The sequence below is a fragment of the Elgaria multicarinata genome, chromosome 1 (genome assembly GCF_023053635.1).
Source record: "Elgaria multicarinata webbii isolate HBS135686 ecotype San Diego chromosome 1, rElgMul1.1.pri, whole genome shotgun sequence".
NCBI lineage: Eukaryota > Metazoa > Chordata > Lepidosauria > Squamata > Anguidae > Elgaria > Elgaria multicarinata.
The window spans coordinates 126,375,313-126,392,219 of record NC_086171.1 but is presented as its reverse complement, the minus strand read 5'-3'; the positions used below and the strand labels follow the sequence as shown (position 1 = coordinate 126,392,219).

The 16,907-nt window shown below is 41.3% G+C and overlaps 1 protein-coding gene across 1 annotated transcript in view; it reads left to right on the top strand.

Annotated features, from left to right (window-relative positions):
* The first annotated feature begins 1,466 nt into the window (after positions 1–1,466).
* BRDT (bromodomain testis associated) overlaps positions 1,467–16,907 on the top strand; it is a 36,925-nt gene continuing 21,484 nt past the window's right edge. Inside the window, exons 1-6 of the mRNA XM_063117723.1 lie at positions 1,467–1,658; positions 5,334–5,471; positions 6,949–7,078; positions 10,090–10,265; positions 12,758–13,102; positions 16,684–16,812. Coding sequence (XP_062973793.1) covers positions 1,467–1,658; positions 5,334–5,471; positions 6,949–7,078; positions 10,090–10,265; positions 12,758–13,102; positions 16,684–16,812 — 1,110 coding nt within the window. The remainder of the gene's footprint in view (positions 1,659–5,333; positions 5,472–6,948; positions 7,079–10,089; positions 10,266–12,757; positions 13,103–16,683; positions 16,813–16,907) is intronic.

Sequence of the window (16,907 nt, the reverse complement as noted above, 5' to 3'; positions counted from 1 at the left end):
GTTGTGCAGAGAAACAACTCTGCAAACCATTGGTTATCTCCACTGTTTTTTTCTGGGAAATAACTAACCATGAAGTGGTTTTTGCCCGACAGAGGATATGTTAGTCAACTGGGGACTATTTAAGCAATGATTGTTTAAATAGTCCACCATTGACTAATGTGTTGTCCAAACTGAGCCAGTGTGTCTGGTTCCCAGTTGCAAACAGAGTGCAGGAAAACGTGAGCATGCTGACTCCTGCCCACTCACCCGCTTCCACTTTGCTAAACTGCCCAGGAACATGATGTGCAAACCCAGAAATCTGGATTGTGGCGAGAGAAAGAACTCAGACTTTTAATCCAAAAACCAACCATAGTTTAAAACTCTGGGTTGTTTCTCCTTCAAAATTCCAGATTTCCAAGTTTATGCATCATGGAAACAACCCAAGAACAGTGGATTCTTGGGGCGGGAGCCAGTGTGGTCATGACATGCAAACCTGGCCTGTGACGTTAGAATTTTTTTGCCTCACTTTACACTTGCTTATATTAAAATGCATTTGCCATTGTAATGCCTATTCTCTCATTTTGGAGAGATCCTTTTGGAGCTCTTCACCATCTCTTTTTCAAGTGTGCAAACAAAGGGCTTTTTTTTTTCTTTGAAGGGATGACTAAGAGACAGTATCTCTTGTGATGCTAATGATGTGGTGAATCTGTGATGGGTGGCAGAGAGATGTCTCTGAGAATGATAGGTTCATGGAGCTCTTGATCGGGCTTCATAAACCAGCTTGGAGTAGAAGGTTCTATGGCAGTTGGGAAGACGGTTGAAAGACTTAGAAGAATAGTGAGAAATCTGCTACTCTGAATTATTATGGGGGTGTGCATAAATTGTCTATGTTTCATTGTTAGATATAATACAAGAGGCTTTTAAATAAATATAACTTACATGCAGTACAAAGAGCTTCATGTCCAGTAGATAAAACTTCCCCTGGCTGCTGTTGTTCTTGGATATCCCATAATAACTCACTTTACAGAGATTAATTGTCCATTAACATCACTTTAAGCATGCTTTTGTGCTTGCATTCAGAGTGGTAATGTGAATGTTCTTCAAGGTATGTTTCTGTCTGCCTAAGGCTAGGGAGGGACAATAGGTTTTTTTCCCCCAGAGTTGACTGTCAGAGCTTTGGCTATATCCTAGTTTTGCCTCTTGATAAACAGGTTTTTGCATTGTTGGGGGTTTTATTGGGGGTGGGTGGGTTAAAAAATAACCTTGGTGGCCAGAGATAACCATGGGTCAAAACAGAAAACATGTGTTGTGTACCATGGTAAGTTACACCTTGTTCTAACTACTTTTCATTTTCTTAAAAAATAAACATCTGTTTGAAGTAAAGGCTACGCAAGAATCAATAGAGCTCTTGCAAATATTTTTTTCTTTACAGATACTTTGACGAAGACACTGACCTACAAGGCGACAAAAGCACATTAAGGAGAAGGATGACTTCCCCAAGTCAACAGCATATGACAATTGTCAATCCTCCCCCTCCAAAATATGTCAATACTCAAGGAACTGGGCATTTAACAAATCAGCTTCAATATTTGCAGAGGGTGGTCATGAAAGCAATGTGGAGGCATAACTTTTCCTGGCCATTTCATCAGCCTGTAGATGCTGCAGGTCTAAAACTTCCAGTAAGCGCCTATTGTATTTTTCTTGTACAGAAAAACTTCCTAATAGTTAAGAAAATATGCATGTCTTGAAGTGAAGATCATCTTTAGGTAAGAAGTTCTGATGATAAAACAAGTATATTGGCCTCATCTATAGCAAATTTCCATACTCTTTATGAACATGAGCACATTACTTGTTAATGTATTATTACTTTATTTAACAATATTTATAAACCACTTCCCATTTTATAAATCCCAAATTGGTTTACAACAAATTATAAAACACAATATAATTTAGACAAGTTAGTGGTTGGGAAAAGCCAGGGTAAACAAGTAACTTTTAAAAAATAATCAAAAGCACATGATCATTGGTGCCTGACATCTCGCAAAGGGGTGATGATTTCAGGGAGAGGGTGCCACCACAAAGGGCCTGTTCAGACAACATGTTAAGCCATGGTTAGGGCCACAACCCTTTTGCAGCAAGTGGTTAGTGAGTATGGTTAAACCATGGCTATGTAGCCACTTTGGTTAGGAAAAATGCTGTTCACACAACATGTTAAGCCATCATGGTTAGCTCAAAATGCTTAACCATAATGGCTTAGTATGTTGTCTGAACAGGGCCACTGAAGGCCTATTGCCGTGTTACTGCAGATGGGACTCTGCAGGATGTGGCACAAACAGCAAGACCTCCCCTGAAGATCATAATGGTCTTATGGGTCTATCGGCAGTCTATGTAGTGATCATTTTAATGGTAATGATAAAAATAAGGCCAACACTTGGAACAACCATTGACAGCAAGATGCTCTCAGGCATACAACTGTTGTATGCATAAATACAAACACACTTCTGTATACACTTACAGAATGTTTAATCTGCAATAACAGAAAAATTATGTTCCAAGTCACCAAATATTAAAACACATTAAAAAATTTGGAGCTACATGTGATAAAGGACATTACATAAATACCACTGCCAATGTGATGATTCAAATTGGCTAAAAATTGCTGTGTTAAAGGAGACCCACATGGCTGTAGAAAAAAGATCTGCAGCAGTGTATGAAAACATCAAATTGTCGAACGTCTGCCGACACAAGGTATAGAAGATCCTCAAAGATGTGAAGAAGTAACAGAAGCACTGTAGACATGTCATATTCACCCCATATCGTAACCATTCTTTTTCAGGTGCCCATACTAAATAAAAATGAAATGACAAAGAACTTATTCATAAAGGAAAATAAGCCTGCTCCCTGACTACTTCATTATTCCTGGCCGTTGATGCTGTTGATAAATTAAAAAAAAATTACTCTTTGACCCCCTGCCTTCTAGCTAGTTGGTCAAAATCGATATATATGAACAAAACCTCTTTTTTGCTTTTTTAAAAATATACTGAGGGAAGTCTAAAATTTAGAACTGAATAAGGAAAAGGTACAAGTTGTTAGAAGAAAATACCACTTATACTATGTCTCATATCCTATTATCGTAACTCCACAGAAACAAAATAATATAAAATAAAATAGACCAGAGTATCTTTAACTTTTAGCCATAGTGATTCAAAAAAAATTCCCCATTAATTAAAAATAGGTCCCTTTCAATTAATTAATTAAATTTTTATCTGATTGATCTACCAATTTACTTGAAAGATTGCCTTCAAATCATAATTGGCGTTGGTGCTTATCAGCATTCAAGCCTTTCCCTCCTATCAGTTCTTTAGGTAAAGCTATAATATGCATGCTTAATCTGTAGGCCTTTCTCCTCAAAAATCATTCTGAGGCTTTGGTCTTTTCAGTGAAGTCTTAAACCCCTCAGACATGTTTCCGTTTTTCTTGACAAACTCAAATGGTCATGTTTGTCCAAAAGTGCTTTCAAAGTGACTGTCACCTTGCATTTCTGGTGTTGGATCTCAAGAGAAACTGTCACTTGAGGTTAATATTAGAGGTCATTCACTCAATGTACTTGTAAAAACAGGAGCTACCCTTCGGCCAGTTCTGCCTCTTCACATTTCTAAGGCAGACACTTAAAATGTATTTCGTATACGTACAAGAACTTTATGCCATCGACCTTGGCTTGTCAACTATGGCCAACTTTTGTCCATGTGTCTTTATGAGGGCCATGTGAGGGCCAATAACCCCTGAGAGGAAGTTGCTTCCCCTGCACCACATTCTGAACTGATAGCTTAGATACAAATATAATTGCAGAAAAACATACACAGAAACTAAAATTCAGGGTGCTGCTATAAACACCCTATAACTGGGTTGACCTTGAAGAGCAGTGAATTAGAGCTGTGCACAGCCTACCTAACTCACCTTGGAGGCTGTTTCGGACCCTCCGAAACGGTCCTGATTAGATTCAGGGTGCTTTGGGGGGTTGCCCAGTTCACCTCAGCGCCGAAGTGAGATTCGCCCCCCCACCAAAGCGGGTGAGTCTTGCAGGTTTCTGGGTGCCAGCCATGAGGCCGACACCCAGGAAAGCTGGGCGCAAGGCAGACCGGGAATCCATTGGACTCCCAACTTCCCACAGGTCCCTCGCCTGCCCCCAACCCAAAGCCACCCCACTGGCACTTACCTTAAATTGTGTCTTCCTCCTGAGGGCCGAGCCATGATTTAAAGTTATCATGGGGGCTCTCTGTTTTTAATATATCTATGGCTACAAACTATAGCAGCCATAAATGTGATTCGGCCCAAGATGGTGCACAGCCCTGCAGTGAATCACAGCCACAGTGCTCCTGTGTTCACTTTGCCACAAGCGTATTACAAAGCTGTCTTGCAAGAGCTAACCACAATTACAGTTTGAAAAGTGACACTCGTATTGTAAATGCCAGGTGCTATTTAAAAAATGCCATGGTTGATCACAATGGGGACATGCCTAGACACCCATTGAGCTCACACACTTCCCTCCCTCTTCTTGCAAAACTGTGGAGATGAGTTCAAAAACTCTTGCTTCCATTTTAGATTAACTGCAACTTGCCATGACAGCTGAACTCAACATAATCTTAATAATGATTTGCTTGGAACAAGCCATGAATCTGGCTTGTTTCAACAAAACATAGTTTAGGTTATCCACAGTTTGGGGTTCAAATGAACTCCTCCACTGCATTGGGGGAGGGGAGCGCAAAAACCCTGTGGGAGGCTTAGGCTTGTTCCTGTCACAATATACCATGATTTATGATAACAAAGTCTGACTACAGCCTTCATTTAAAAGGTCGGGAAAATGCAGTTCTCCCAGAAGTCTGTTTTACTCTCTCCTTGAGCGCTAGTTAGCATGATGGTCAACAAAGTATCAGGAGTTTCCCTGGTTGAAATACCACTTCAGCCGTGATCTCATTAAATCTTGGATGAGCAGTTATTCTATCAGCCACTTTCTTCAGTAAACATCTACTACCATAAATTATGCAGACTTCAGTAAGACCTCAGCTACTTTATTGTTTGTGGATTTCATTCAGTGCAATCCTCTTCCTAATATGAAAACTCAATCTACACACATGCACACTCCACCTCAAAATAGAAGGTAGGTTATTTATGTCCTAGGCTAGCAAACTGAGCACTCTTTGGGTAAAATTCTACTTAAAGTAGATCTACTGACAAACTCAAGTCCCATTCATTTCAATGGGTCTACTTTAAGTAGGATTTATATTGGATTTTGCCCTTTAAATCCACTGTATTCTTATGATTGGATTCTCTCCTTTGTTTTATTTTTTTAACAGGATTATTATAATATTATTAAAAAACCAATGGACTTGACTACAATTCAGAAACGTCTGGAACACAACTATTACGCATGCGCTGTGGAATGTATCGAAAACTTTAAAACGATGTTCGCAAATTGCTATTTGTATAACAAGGTATGTATAATGAATAGTCATTATAGTTCCAATTTCTCTACGCTGGTCTTTGGGGGCTATTTTGGATTCTTCCACTTATGTGTCTTTTACTCAAATACTTGAACCTCAACAAAGAGATATATAAGATCTCTTGATGCTCCACTTCTTTGCTATAGTTCTACATCATCTCCCTCACTATTGTAGTATTTTATTTATATATTTTAGTGGTGGTGATTTTATACTGTTGCTCCTATTCATCTAGACCAGGGGTGTTGAACGACAGGCCCACAGGCCACACATTCTTCGCCTGGCCCCATTCTCTTCCCCCACCCCCGACCACCAATTATGAGTGATTTCCCGGCTTTTGCATATTTTTATCCCCCCTGCCCCATTCTAAAAAGCTGTAATGCCTCTCCTAAGGCTTAGTTAATGTCAGTAAGATCTGTAAGCTAAAATATGCTGGTATTTTCATTTCAGAGAGCTTCTCCAAAATTGAATTCCCCCCTCAGGCCAAAGTGGTTGAACACTCCTGATCTAGACAACACGGCTAAACAACCCACAGTTAACCAATAATTGTTTAGCCACAATTAACCGAGTTTCTGGTTTTAGACATCATATACAAACACCCAATCAGGAGTTGACTATTCAAAATGGCCACAGATTGTGCCTGGTATGCGCTGCAGCAAATCATGGGTTAACTAATCAAACGACTTGAGAACATGATCCATTTTGCCTGGTGACTGCTTCTGGCAGAACCTAGATTACTTCAGTATCCTATTACAACCCGTCCCTACTCACCTACCTGCATCAAATTTATCTGCATATATGATGCAATTGTACTGTTACGGATTTGGAGTTGGTCTGAATGACCTTTGAAGGGTTCTTTACCACCCAATGCCTTTGATTGCAAAGAGGTTCCAGATTTTAGTGGGAATGTTATTGTCCAACATATCTGGGGGCTATCTATACATGTCCAAAGTCCCACAGTGGCTGCGAATCTGGGCTGAGTCAGTTATATGATGCAGCCACAGGTTTGCAGCCACCACAGAGCTTTCCCACAAAATTGCACAGAAAAAAAGTTGGGACTTACCCTAACTTTTTCGATGGGAGCAAGGTCACCCGGCTCTTCCGCCGTCAGACCTCTCTCCGTGGCCAGTCTGGGGGCAGTCCCGGTAGAAGGCAACTGGCGATTGGTCGCCAGAAACCAGGAAGAGGGCAGGAAGGTGGCTCCAGTACCCTGATGACTGCCGGAAACCCCACTCCCTCCTTGGCATCAGGAATACTCAACGCCAACCCCAGGTAAGTAAAACTGCAGGGTTTGGGGGGAAGGCAGCGCCAACTCAGCACCATGAAGACAGCCCCTAGAGAGCCTCCAGGTGGGAGTGTTATATAGCCCAATACATCTGGAGAGCTCCAGGTTGGGCAGTGCGTGCTAGTAGCATTGTGAGCACGGTGATCTCAATGCTGTAGTTGATTGATTAGGGTGTTTATATTGCAGCCGGGTGATGACATTGTTTTCATGGCCCAGGAGCTCGAAAAAGTCTTTCTGCAGAAAGTTGCACAGATGCCTGCAGAGGAGAAAATAGTGGCGATCAATAAAGGAAAACGAAAGTGGAAAAAACCAGCCGGTAAGAATAATTGACTGACACGTCCACAGGAGAATGTAGCACTCATTGAAGCTTTGTAGTAAAATATTGCACATTGGAGAGGAGCCCCATCAATTGCATATCCCTACAACAAAGGGTATGCCAACTGTAGACAGCTTACTGCTGATGTCAAGATTTATTAGTAGTTGCGGAAGCACTATTGGATAAAGAATCCTGCAGTTTCCAAGTAGAACGTTCCATGCCATTTTATGGATGGCCGTCAGGGGTGCTGTAGCTGCACTCCACAGTAAAGGACCTGCACTGAGCAGGAGGTTGGACTACATGATCTCTGAGATCACTTCCAACTCTGATTTTGTGATTCTAAAACCAAGTGAGTGAAGTAGGTAGGTCAACTATGTCAAAGCCCAATCCGGTTCTAGCTGACGGTCTTTTTTAAGACTTCCACAATACCTAAATTGGATTTAACTCTAGGAAACAATGATGCCCAAAGCAATTAAAGTTTATTGTATGACAAAAAGAAAGAAAGAAAGCCATTTTTTAAAAATGCAGAGAATACATTACAATGGTAAAAGTGTGAATGCAGATGTACCTTTAACGGCGGATTCTCTCACATACATGTGACTTGCTTTTTGCTTTTTCAGCCAGATAGATCATGATGGAAGTTTGTTTGTTTTTAGATGGTCCAGCTTCAGAGGGATAACGGAAGCTATTTGAAAAATATGGCTACTTATATCCACCATTTAGAATGCTGAAGACAATGTCACTGATCTAAGACATCTCTCTGAATTGTGTAGTTATAACTGCTTATAATTATAAAACAGTGGTTATTGCAAAAGCCTTGGATTGCATTCTGGCTCCTTATCTTTAGGACTATCGACAATCCTATATACTAATAGTGAACATTTTCCACATGCTGATCCTTATGTAGCCAAATTGTACCATCCACATACAAAACGGAGGCAGTGTCAACAGGTTTTCGGGGACACCAAGGTTTGCAAAAGCAAACAGTCATGAGAAAGAGAAAGAGAACCCTAATGGACCAACCCCCCCCCCCCCAAGACAGCCCAATGTGGACCGAGCATCCTCAATGGTTTGTGTTTTTTAAGAACTGTACCAAAACGGGCAAGAGCAGATCTGAGGTTTTATCTAAACGGAGAGCACCATAGCGATTTCTTCTATCATTGATAACATTTGATAGAAGAACAGTTCTGAGTTTCAACTAAACCCTGTATCCATCTTGAGGAGCCTATCCTATAACTGATAACCCCCCTCCCCTTGTTCAATTTTAGAGAGCCAGTGTGGTGTAGTGGCTAGAGTGTCAGACTGGGAGTTGGGAGATCCGGGTTCTAGTCCCCCACTCAGCCATGGAAACCCACTGGGTGGCTTTGGGCCAGTCACAGACTTTCAGCCTAACCCACCTCACAGGGTTGTTGTTGTGAGGATAAAGTGGAGAGGAGGAGGATTATGTACGCCGCCTTGGGTTCCTTGCAGGAAAAAAGGCAGGATATAAATGCAATAAAAAATTAAAAATAAATAAAATTAAAATCTACTTGCTTCTGTTTAAAAGCCTTGTTTACAATGATATTAGACAGGGTGACCTATCTAAGGTCACCCTATCTGCTGAAATTCCCTTTTCGATACAACTGTTAAACATACAGGAGCCCTGTCCTCCTTTCCATATGTTTCATGTGTCTGAATTTATGCATGCATAAGCTCTTGTATTTGGTATTGTTATGCTGATAGTAATAGAAAGACAAATCTTGTCTGAGAGAGTGTTTAAGAAACAGAATTCTGTATCACCCATACGAAGAGTAAAGTATTAAGCTTGCTCTAAGGTAGCATCTGGTTTTATGAGAAATCTGACTATATACACAGTAGACGAATAATCAGTGGTTGCCAACATATTGACGATATAGTTTGCGAGAACCTCTGAACCAGGGCATCTGGCACCAGGTTTTGAGCCTGCTTAAAGCTTTGTTAGTGTGCTCATACATGTGCTAAATTTCTTTCAGACCCCTCTGCACATCTCTAGCACTTACATCCACTGCCCACTCAGATTTGTTGTGATGTGACATCCATACATGTAGAGCACAACCCTTCATAACTCCTTAGATAGTAAAGCTGTCGAGCATGTTTCAGTTGCTAATAAATACAACCAGATTCACTATGATATTAAATTATCTCTGTTTTAACAAATAACTGTTGGAATCAGTTTATGTGCCGTACTTTGGAAGCTAGTGAAAGATAAACTTGCAGGGTAAACTAATACTCTGCAGGGTAGCTGAAGAAAAGCCTTCAGTAAGGGGGCAGAGGAATTCCTCAAGCAGTGATTCCTAGAGCTTTTCAACATTTTAAAATTAATAACCCTGCTGCTTTCTGCTTCTGTTTTCGTTCTGGGATTACAATCCAGTCAATTACACTGGCGGCCACGTGGTTTGAATGCAATATTTCCTATCTTTGCCTAGAGTTTGAACTTCCATTCAAAGCAATAAAACAGCACTATCTAGTGGCAGAATTATAGCACACCACCAATACACGAAGCTCAATTAAAAGCTGATTATCTCTGTGTTTTTTAACAGTGAGATAAGTGGGGCGTGGAGGTAGGGGGAAGTGCAGCAGACATCCTGCCTAATGATGACATCATGAAATCGATCTGCAAACTTCCATGAGTAGCCAGTAACAAATATGCTATAATTCGTTTGTTTAGAGAGGTCCCTAGTGTGATCATGTGGATGTTAAATGTACTCAGGAGTGTCCTTGTTGGACAGCAAGGAATCCAGGTCTTGTTGTATTGGTGGTATTCCAGTGAAGTGCAGCAGTCTGTTGCACCTACATGTGGCTGCCGTGATTCGCTAGTTATGTCTTGAGTGCCGATCAGCTAAAAACAAGACAGAGCCTATGATGAATGTTTTCAGGCCCTGACAAAAGACATGCTGGCAAAGAATCTTAAAAGGACAAAGAAACTAGCACATCCATTTTTGGAGCATTAGTTCGGAACCCTTCACTGATGCAGTTTCACTTCATTTCCCTAGTTGCTGAGCAATCTGACATGGGCATCTCTCAAGTTAAGCAAAGCCAACGGCCAAAGCCGCCTAGGAAAGTTAAGCAATTTCAGATGGTGAGGACGATGCCACAGCAACATGCCCCAGAACCTTCACCTGTAACTGTATCATCAAATGTAATGCCAGCTACTGAAACAGTAACCAAAGTAAGTGGTTTTGGAATTGGGGCGTTTCTGAATAGATGAGCAATAAATGGGGGAGGGGATGGATAGTCAGACGATGGGGTACAGATACTCTCCATCTTGGTTGGTCAAGCATCGTGTGTTTCATGCTCCCAATGTAGTTTTCTTTTTTGTAAAAGCAAATGACAAAGTAATCAGTACACATTTCCAGTGGAAAAGGGTCTACCTGGATCAGTTTGGGACAATAGCTGGGGGAGTGTAAATCCCCCCTCTCCCAAAGCCTGCAGATTTCATCCAAATTGCCTCCTAGGAAATGCTACTGTTTGCAGAGGGGGAAACCTAAGTAATGATTGGTAGGTTTTGTCTTACAAGGGTGGAGATGGGAGCTCAGTGTGGAAAGAACTCTGTGGTGTAGGAAGTACAAGAGGTCACAAAATGAACTGCAGGGGAAAGAGTGGCATGGCGGTCTGGGGGATGATGGGAGTTGTCGAACTTTTTTCTAACTTTTCTACATGAGGCTGTTAATTTGCTATATCTACTTATAGGACATAGGCATTTACACAGTATGAAGTCATTGCACTAATGAACACAACAGTAGTGCTCTGTACTTGTAAGATACATTGAGCTTTTCTACATGAGGTTGTTAAATCACTATATCTCTTTTTTTGGTTTCATCGCAGAATTGAGATCTGAGCACTATATGATCAGCCTCGCCTTGCCTTCTTTCCCACTACATAACTTCTAGATGGCACTGTGGTATAGTGGAATAGTGCAATTAACCAAGTAGAAAAAATATTTTCTTTTGGTTTTACAAATAATACTGCGTTTTCTCTGCTCTAAAAAACATGCTGAAAGTACTGTTTAAAAACAGCGGTGAAACTGGAGCATCATGATCTGTAAAGAGCCTGTAAACAACTGTGAGTAGGGAATGACAAACATACAATAAATACCCCTTGTAGAAAAGCTCTCTGTCTAAACATGCATATGATTGCATCCTTAGTCACTTAAAGGCTAGGTAAGCACAACCTATTGTATCCCTACAAGCTTGGAGTGCTTGGCCTTTAAAGATTGTTGGGTGTCTGTTTTTAATTAAAGGTATCAAAATACAAAAATTTAAATAACACAAAAATGGTAAATAAGGGGGAGGGAAGGCCTTGACACTGATCAATAGATATGCATCACACTCATCCAATCGTTCTATTTTTTAAATGATTGTATGCTGCTTTGGGGGCCCAAAAAGCAACCTGTATATTGTAATATAAATAAAATGCATATTCCACACTGCACTAACAATTGCAATGATGGTGCTATATGAGAAGGGGAAATTTCCCAGCTATTCATTGCTGATGTTTTCTGGGGAAACGGGGGCAGGGGGCATCTCATTTCGCTCGCATGCAACAACTGAATAATTAGTATACATTTCCTGTGCAAATGGTCTTCTGAAAAGTATCCCCAAAGTATCTGTGCGTTAGTAAGTCCTACGTTAATTGGGGCTACCTTTGTGCCTAGTCCGGAAACTTCAACTAGTTCAAAATATGGCAGCCAGGTTGGTCACTGGTACATCTAGGAGTGATCACATTACACCAGTCTTAAAATCTCTTCACTGGCTGCCAATTAGTTTCCAGGCGAAGTATAAAGTGTTGGTTGCCACCTTTAAAGCCCTACATGGTTTGGGTCCAGGCTACCTGCGGGATCGCCTTCTCCTGCACACTCAGGTCCTCTGGGAAGAATTTACTTCAGTCAGCAAAGACTAGGTGATAACCATTACCCAGAGGACCTTCTCTTCTGCTGCTCCCAGACTGTGGAATAGCCTGCCAGAGGCGACTCATCAGCTTGACAGTCTTTTAGCATTCAAGAAAGCTATCAAGACTGATCTCTTCCGGCAGGCCTATTCAGTAGAATTTTAGGATACTTTTAGGATGCTTTTAGGATGTTTTTAACAGTGTATACTATGTTTTTAATCAGTATTTTATGCTTGCTGTTGTTCCCCACCTCAATCCAATCGGAGAGGCGGGTAAGAATATTATTATTATTATTATTATTATTATTTTATTATTATTATTATTATTATTTTCTCCAAATCCCTCTCAACTTCCTAAAATGCAATCTTATGCATGTCTACTCTGAAGTAAGTCCCATTGCGTTCAGTACTGCTTATTGCCTTGTAAGTGGGTATAGGATTGCAGCCTGAATATCAAAATGTATATTGGTGAAAGACTTTTATTAAGCCAACCAAAAACTCACCAAAAATATGCAAGTTTTCAGGACCTCCAGATCTGCTTTTTGGGTGACTTCAAGACAGCCTAAATCCATCTCTTTGGTGAAAAATGCAAGGTGCACTCTATACTCTTAGAAAAGATCTCTGACTGTGAGATCTGAAAGGAATTGTTTGAATAAAAGCCCACCTCATATAAGCAATGTGTAAATTTATGGCTGCAGTATCCCAAAGGTGTCTAAAACAGAATTTAAATGTTGCAGTTCCTCCTTTGTTAAAACCTGTTTTCTGCATTGAAAAGGGTATAAAACGGAAGGCTGATACTACTACTGCAAACATCACAGCAAGCAGCGAATCCTCTCCAGCACCCAATGAACCCAAGATTGTGAAGATCTCCTCTAAGGAGGAGTGTGAAGAATCCCTATCAAAAAGAGGCATGGCAGACTCCCGGCAACCACCAGAACCCATAAAAAGCATAAAGCTAACAGAACCACTGAAATACTGTAACGAGATCCTCATAGAAATGTTTTCCAAACAGCATGCAGCATATGCTTGGCCTTTTTACAAACCGGTAGATGTTACAGCCTTTGGACTCGAAGATTATCATGACATTATTAAATATCCTATGGATCTTGGAATGATTAAAGTAAGTGGGTTTTGGCATAGTAAATCCAGTTGTTACTCCTATGTTGTGTAGATATAGTGCATAGATATAAACATTTAGGATGTTCATAGGGTAAGAATACTTGTGGCATCTCTAAACAGAGGTACTAATAGCTGAAGATTGACTACTGTATTGTACTTGTAGGGCAGCAATCAGCTACTGGCAACCCTGGACCAAAGCTCTTCTTAGCCAGATCTACACCAAGCAGGATATAACCCCTTGAAAGCAGTTTGAAAACAGTGTATCGAATGTGTCATGGGCCCCAACAGGTGTCAATACCGTTAGCAACAGTGTAGATTCTGCCGCTGTCTCTCTATCTCCCCACCACCCTGGGCCAATTTTTTTTTCTTGTCTCTCTACTCACTGCCCTTCACTGAGGTACCAACTAGCCTGTGAGCTGCCAACCCAGAGGCAAGGAGGTTGTATGGAGAAAGCGATGGCTGTGACCACAGGAGTTTCCACTTCGCCTTGGAGTATGTGTGTGGTGGTGGTGATGAGAGAATAGCTCACCACTCTCCATCTTTCCTTCATCATGGCTCTCCAGGAAATCTAGTCATTGACTAGGCTTGTAGGGGGAAATGCCAAAGGGCAGAACCCTTGCCCCTCTACTGCTTTTAATATCCATTGAGCACATGCTGTGTGCTAGACATGAAGACTGCTTCCAGATGAGCCTTTTACTGTGCAATTGCCCTGCCTGGCCCATTCGTTGAATTTTACAGGGGGCCCAGATGACATTGCCTTCCCAAGCCACTTCCATCTTCATTTTCTTTCTCGAAAAGAACCCCATTAAGGTGGGAAAAGTGGACTAGCTGCACAGTCCCTGCCAAAGGAGTTTCAGTCAATTTAGAAGACTGGGGGAGGAACAAAACCAAAGTGGGAACAGCAGCATTAAAGAGATTGATAAGAGCTGGAGGGCTTTTGAACAAGGAGGGGGGGAGGTTGAAGAATAAAGGAGAGGAAACTCTTCTAAGCATGAGGCTGAATCCAATGTTATTTCAATGGGGCTACTCTAAATAGGACCAGGATTGGATCTATCCAAAGTGAGTGGCATGACCTAAGGGCAAAATCTTAGTTCCTAAAATAGGAACATATATTGCCTTCTATTGAGTCAGACCATTGGTCCATCCAAGCCCGGTATTGTCAACACTGTCTGGGTTTCAAGCAGATGTTTCCAGGGTTTCAGGCAGATGTTTTTCCAGCTCTGCCTGGAGACCCTGGGGGATTGTAACCTGGGGCCTTCAACATGCAAAGCAGGTGCTCTGCCACTGAACTACAGCTCCTCCCCTTTGTTAGAAACCTGCATGCATGTTCACTTTCTCCTTCAGTTAATTTGCATTGCCACCATTCGCAAATTATGCTTTCCCCACTTTAAAGGACATTGCAATGCCCTCCAGCTAGTGCAGGAGAAGACACTCTCCCACTGGTTTATACTGGATGCTGGCCCATTACTGTGCCCTTATTAATTGTTCCTAATTTAATCCCACCTTTATGTGGCTGGTGACAGTCTGATAGTATTATCAGCCCCCACCTCGTTTCTGTATTACCTGCCCACCCTTCACCCCATCCCCACACAGTGATTTCCTTCAGTATCTTCTCCCTACCCTCCTTAATGTCTAGTGAAATCAGTGAAGACAAGGGAAAGTCCTGCCAATTTCATATATGCTTCATCAAGGTTTAGTATTGCTGTGTACACACTGGCAGGGGTGCACATGCATACAATGTGGAAGAGCGTGGAGGGGGGGAACCATAGATCAGGCTTTCCCCAGAACTTGTCAATTTCACAGGAAGGTGGAGAGGAGGTGGAGACTGCCATGGAGGTGGCTGTACTAGTTATAGAAAAGGCAGAAGAATCTTGTAAGAGAGCCAAGAGCCAGACAGTGCATTTAAACTGCATGTCTGTATATTTCACACCAACTGTGGAAGAGAGAGGCTTCAAAGCACTTTTAGGAGTACAATGATGTACACATCTACCTGGGAGTTAAGGCCTATTAAAAACAATGGGACTTGCTTCTGAGTAGACACGTATAAAATTACCCTGTGGGTTTCATTGATTGAAGATCAGATGGAGTCGTAGAAAATGAGTTTGAGCAGAAGGGAAGGGAACAATTACAGATATAAAGGGAAATTGAAATGGTACCAGCAGTGGCTCTAATGCCAAACCAAGAAACACATCACAAAGTATTTCCTACAGGGTGAAGGATTATAGATATTATTTGCTGATCTAGCACATTGTGCTATTTGTGCTGGTCCTACTACATCATAGAGACTAGCATTGATTACTACAGAGTCCCTGTTCAGTCAACACGCTAAACCATGGTGGCTAAGCATTTTGAGCTAAACATTATGGCTTAGCATGTGACTTAGTGTGTCGTGTGAACCGTTCCTAACCATGGTAGCTACGTAACTGTGGTTTAAACATGCTCACTAACCATTTGCTGCAAAAGGGTTAGCGGCCTAACCATGGCTTAGCATGTCGTCTGAATAGGCCCAATGTGTGGCACCATGACCAAAGTTGTGGCCGACCAATGTTCTAATTCAGAGAATTGACACCTGCAGACACTGCACCTGGAAGTTATAGCTAAGGCCTGAAGGCTCTAAAAGATAATTTTAGCAGAAGTTTTCAGGGTTTGAAAGGAGACAAATGGCAAAATGAAAGGTCAGTGAAGGGAGGTTGTGTAGTGTACACAAGAGGTGACTGGAACATGATAATAGCTTTTGGACAGCTGATGCAGGTGAAAAAGTGAATCTTTTAAAAAGAAATCCTGACTGGCTACAAAATGTTAATTAAGAGCTTCATCCCACATACCTGTTTCCCTCGAATTATCCCCTACAGGGCTAAGCTGTTGTTGTTGTTAGCTAAATCACATCCCAGGTGGCAGCGCTCCTAAGATCCTTTGCATACCGGGAAAAGCGTTTAAGGGGGGAAATGTAAAAACATCATACAAAATCAATGGATGACCCACTCTGATTCAAATTTGGTATGCCTAAAGCTCTCCTTAATATCTATTACGGTGCCAATTTTGATGTCTTTATCTTTAAAACTTACGCAGATGTAAGCATTTCTTTAATTTGAAGCTTAAAAGTATCAAATCCTGCTCCTGCGCCCCCAGTGGCCGCTCGGAAAACAACAAATGATTCGCTCCAAAACTAATAGCAAAATAGGTCGGGTCTTTTGCCTTATAGCACAATTAAAGCAGGATGCATGGGAGTACTTCACAGTAAAAGCAGATTATAAGCTGGAAAACTTTGGAGTCCTTTGCACGCAATTTGCAGTGATTGCCCAGTATAACGCTAGTGTGATAAAGCGCTGAGATTTAGACCTAAAGTGAGCATACAATTAACTAAACAGGGTCTGCTTAATAAACCAAATATTGTGTTGGATGACTCTTCGAACTTGAAACCTGCTTCTTCAGGCATATTAATGGGGTTCAGGCTATGTAACGCTAAGCCTATAATCCCCAAAGTATTAAATGTATAGTATTAAAATGGCGGGTCTCATGTATTAACAATATGTCACATATGTTTAGCAGAATTTGAATCTTATTTCCTTCTGTTCTTCGCAGAAGAAAATGGAAAACTATGAGTATAAAGAGACACAAGAATTTGCTGCTGATGTTAGGCTAATGTTTATGAACTGCTACAGATACAACTCTCCAGACCATGAGGTGGTGGCAATGGCAAGGAAACTCCAGGTGAGTGAGTTATTGACAGTAAAAGAAAATGCATTTCTGAAAACCCAGTGAAGATGCAGTAAGGGCCTTCACGCAACAGTAACAAGCATTAAAAT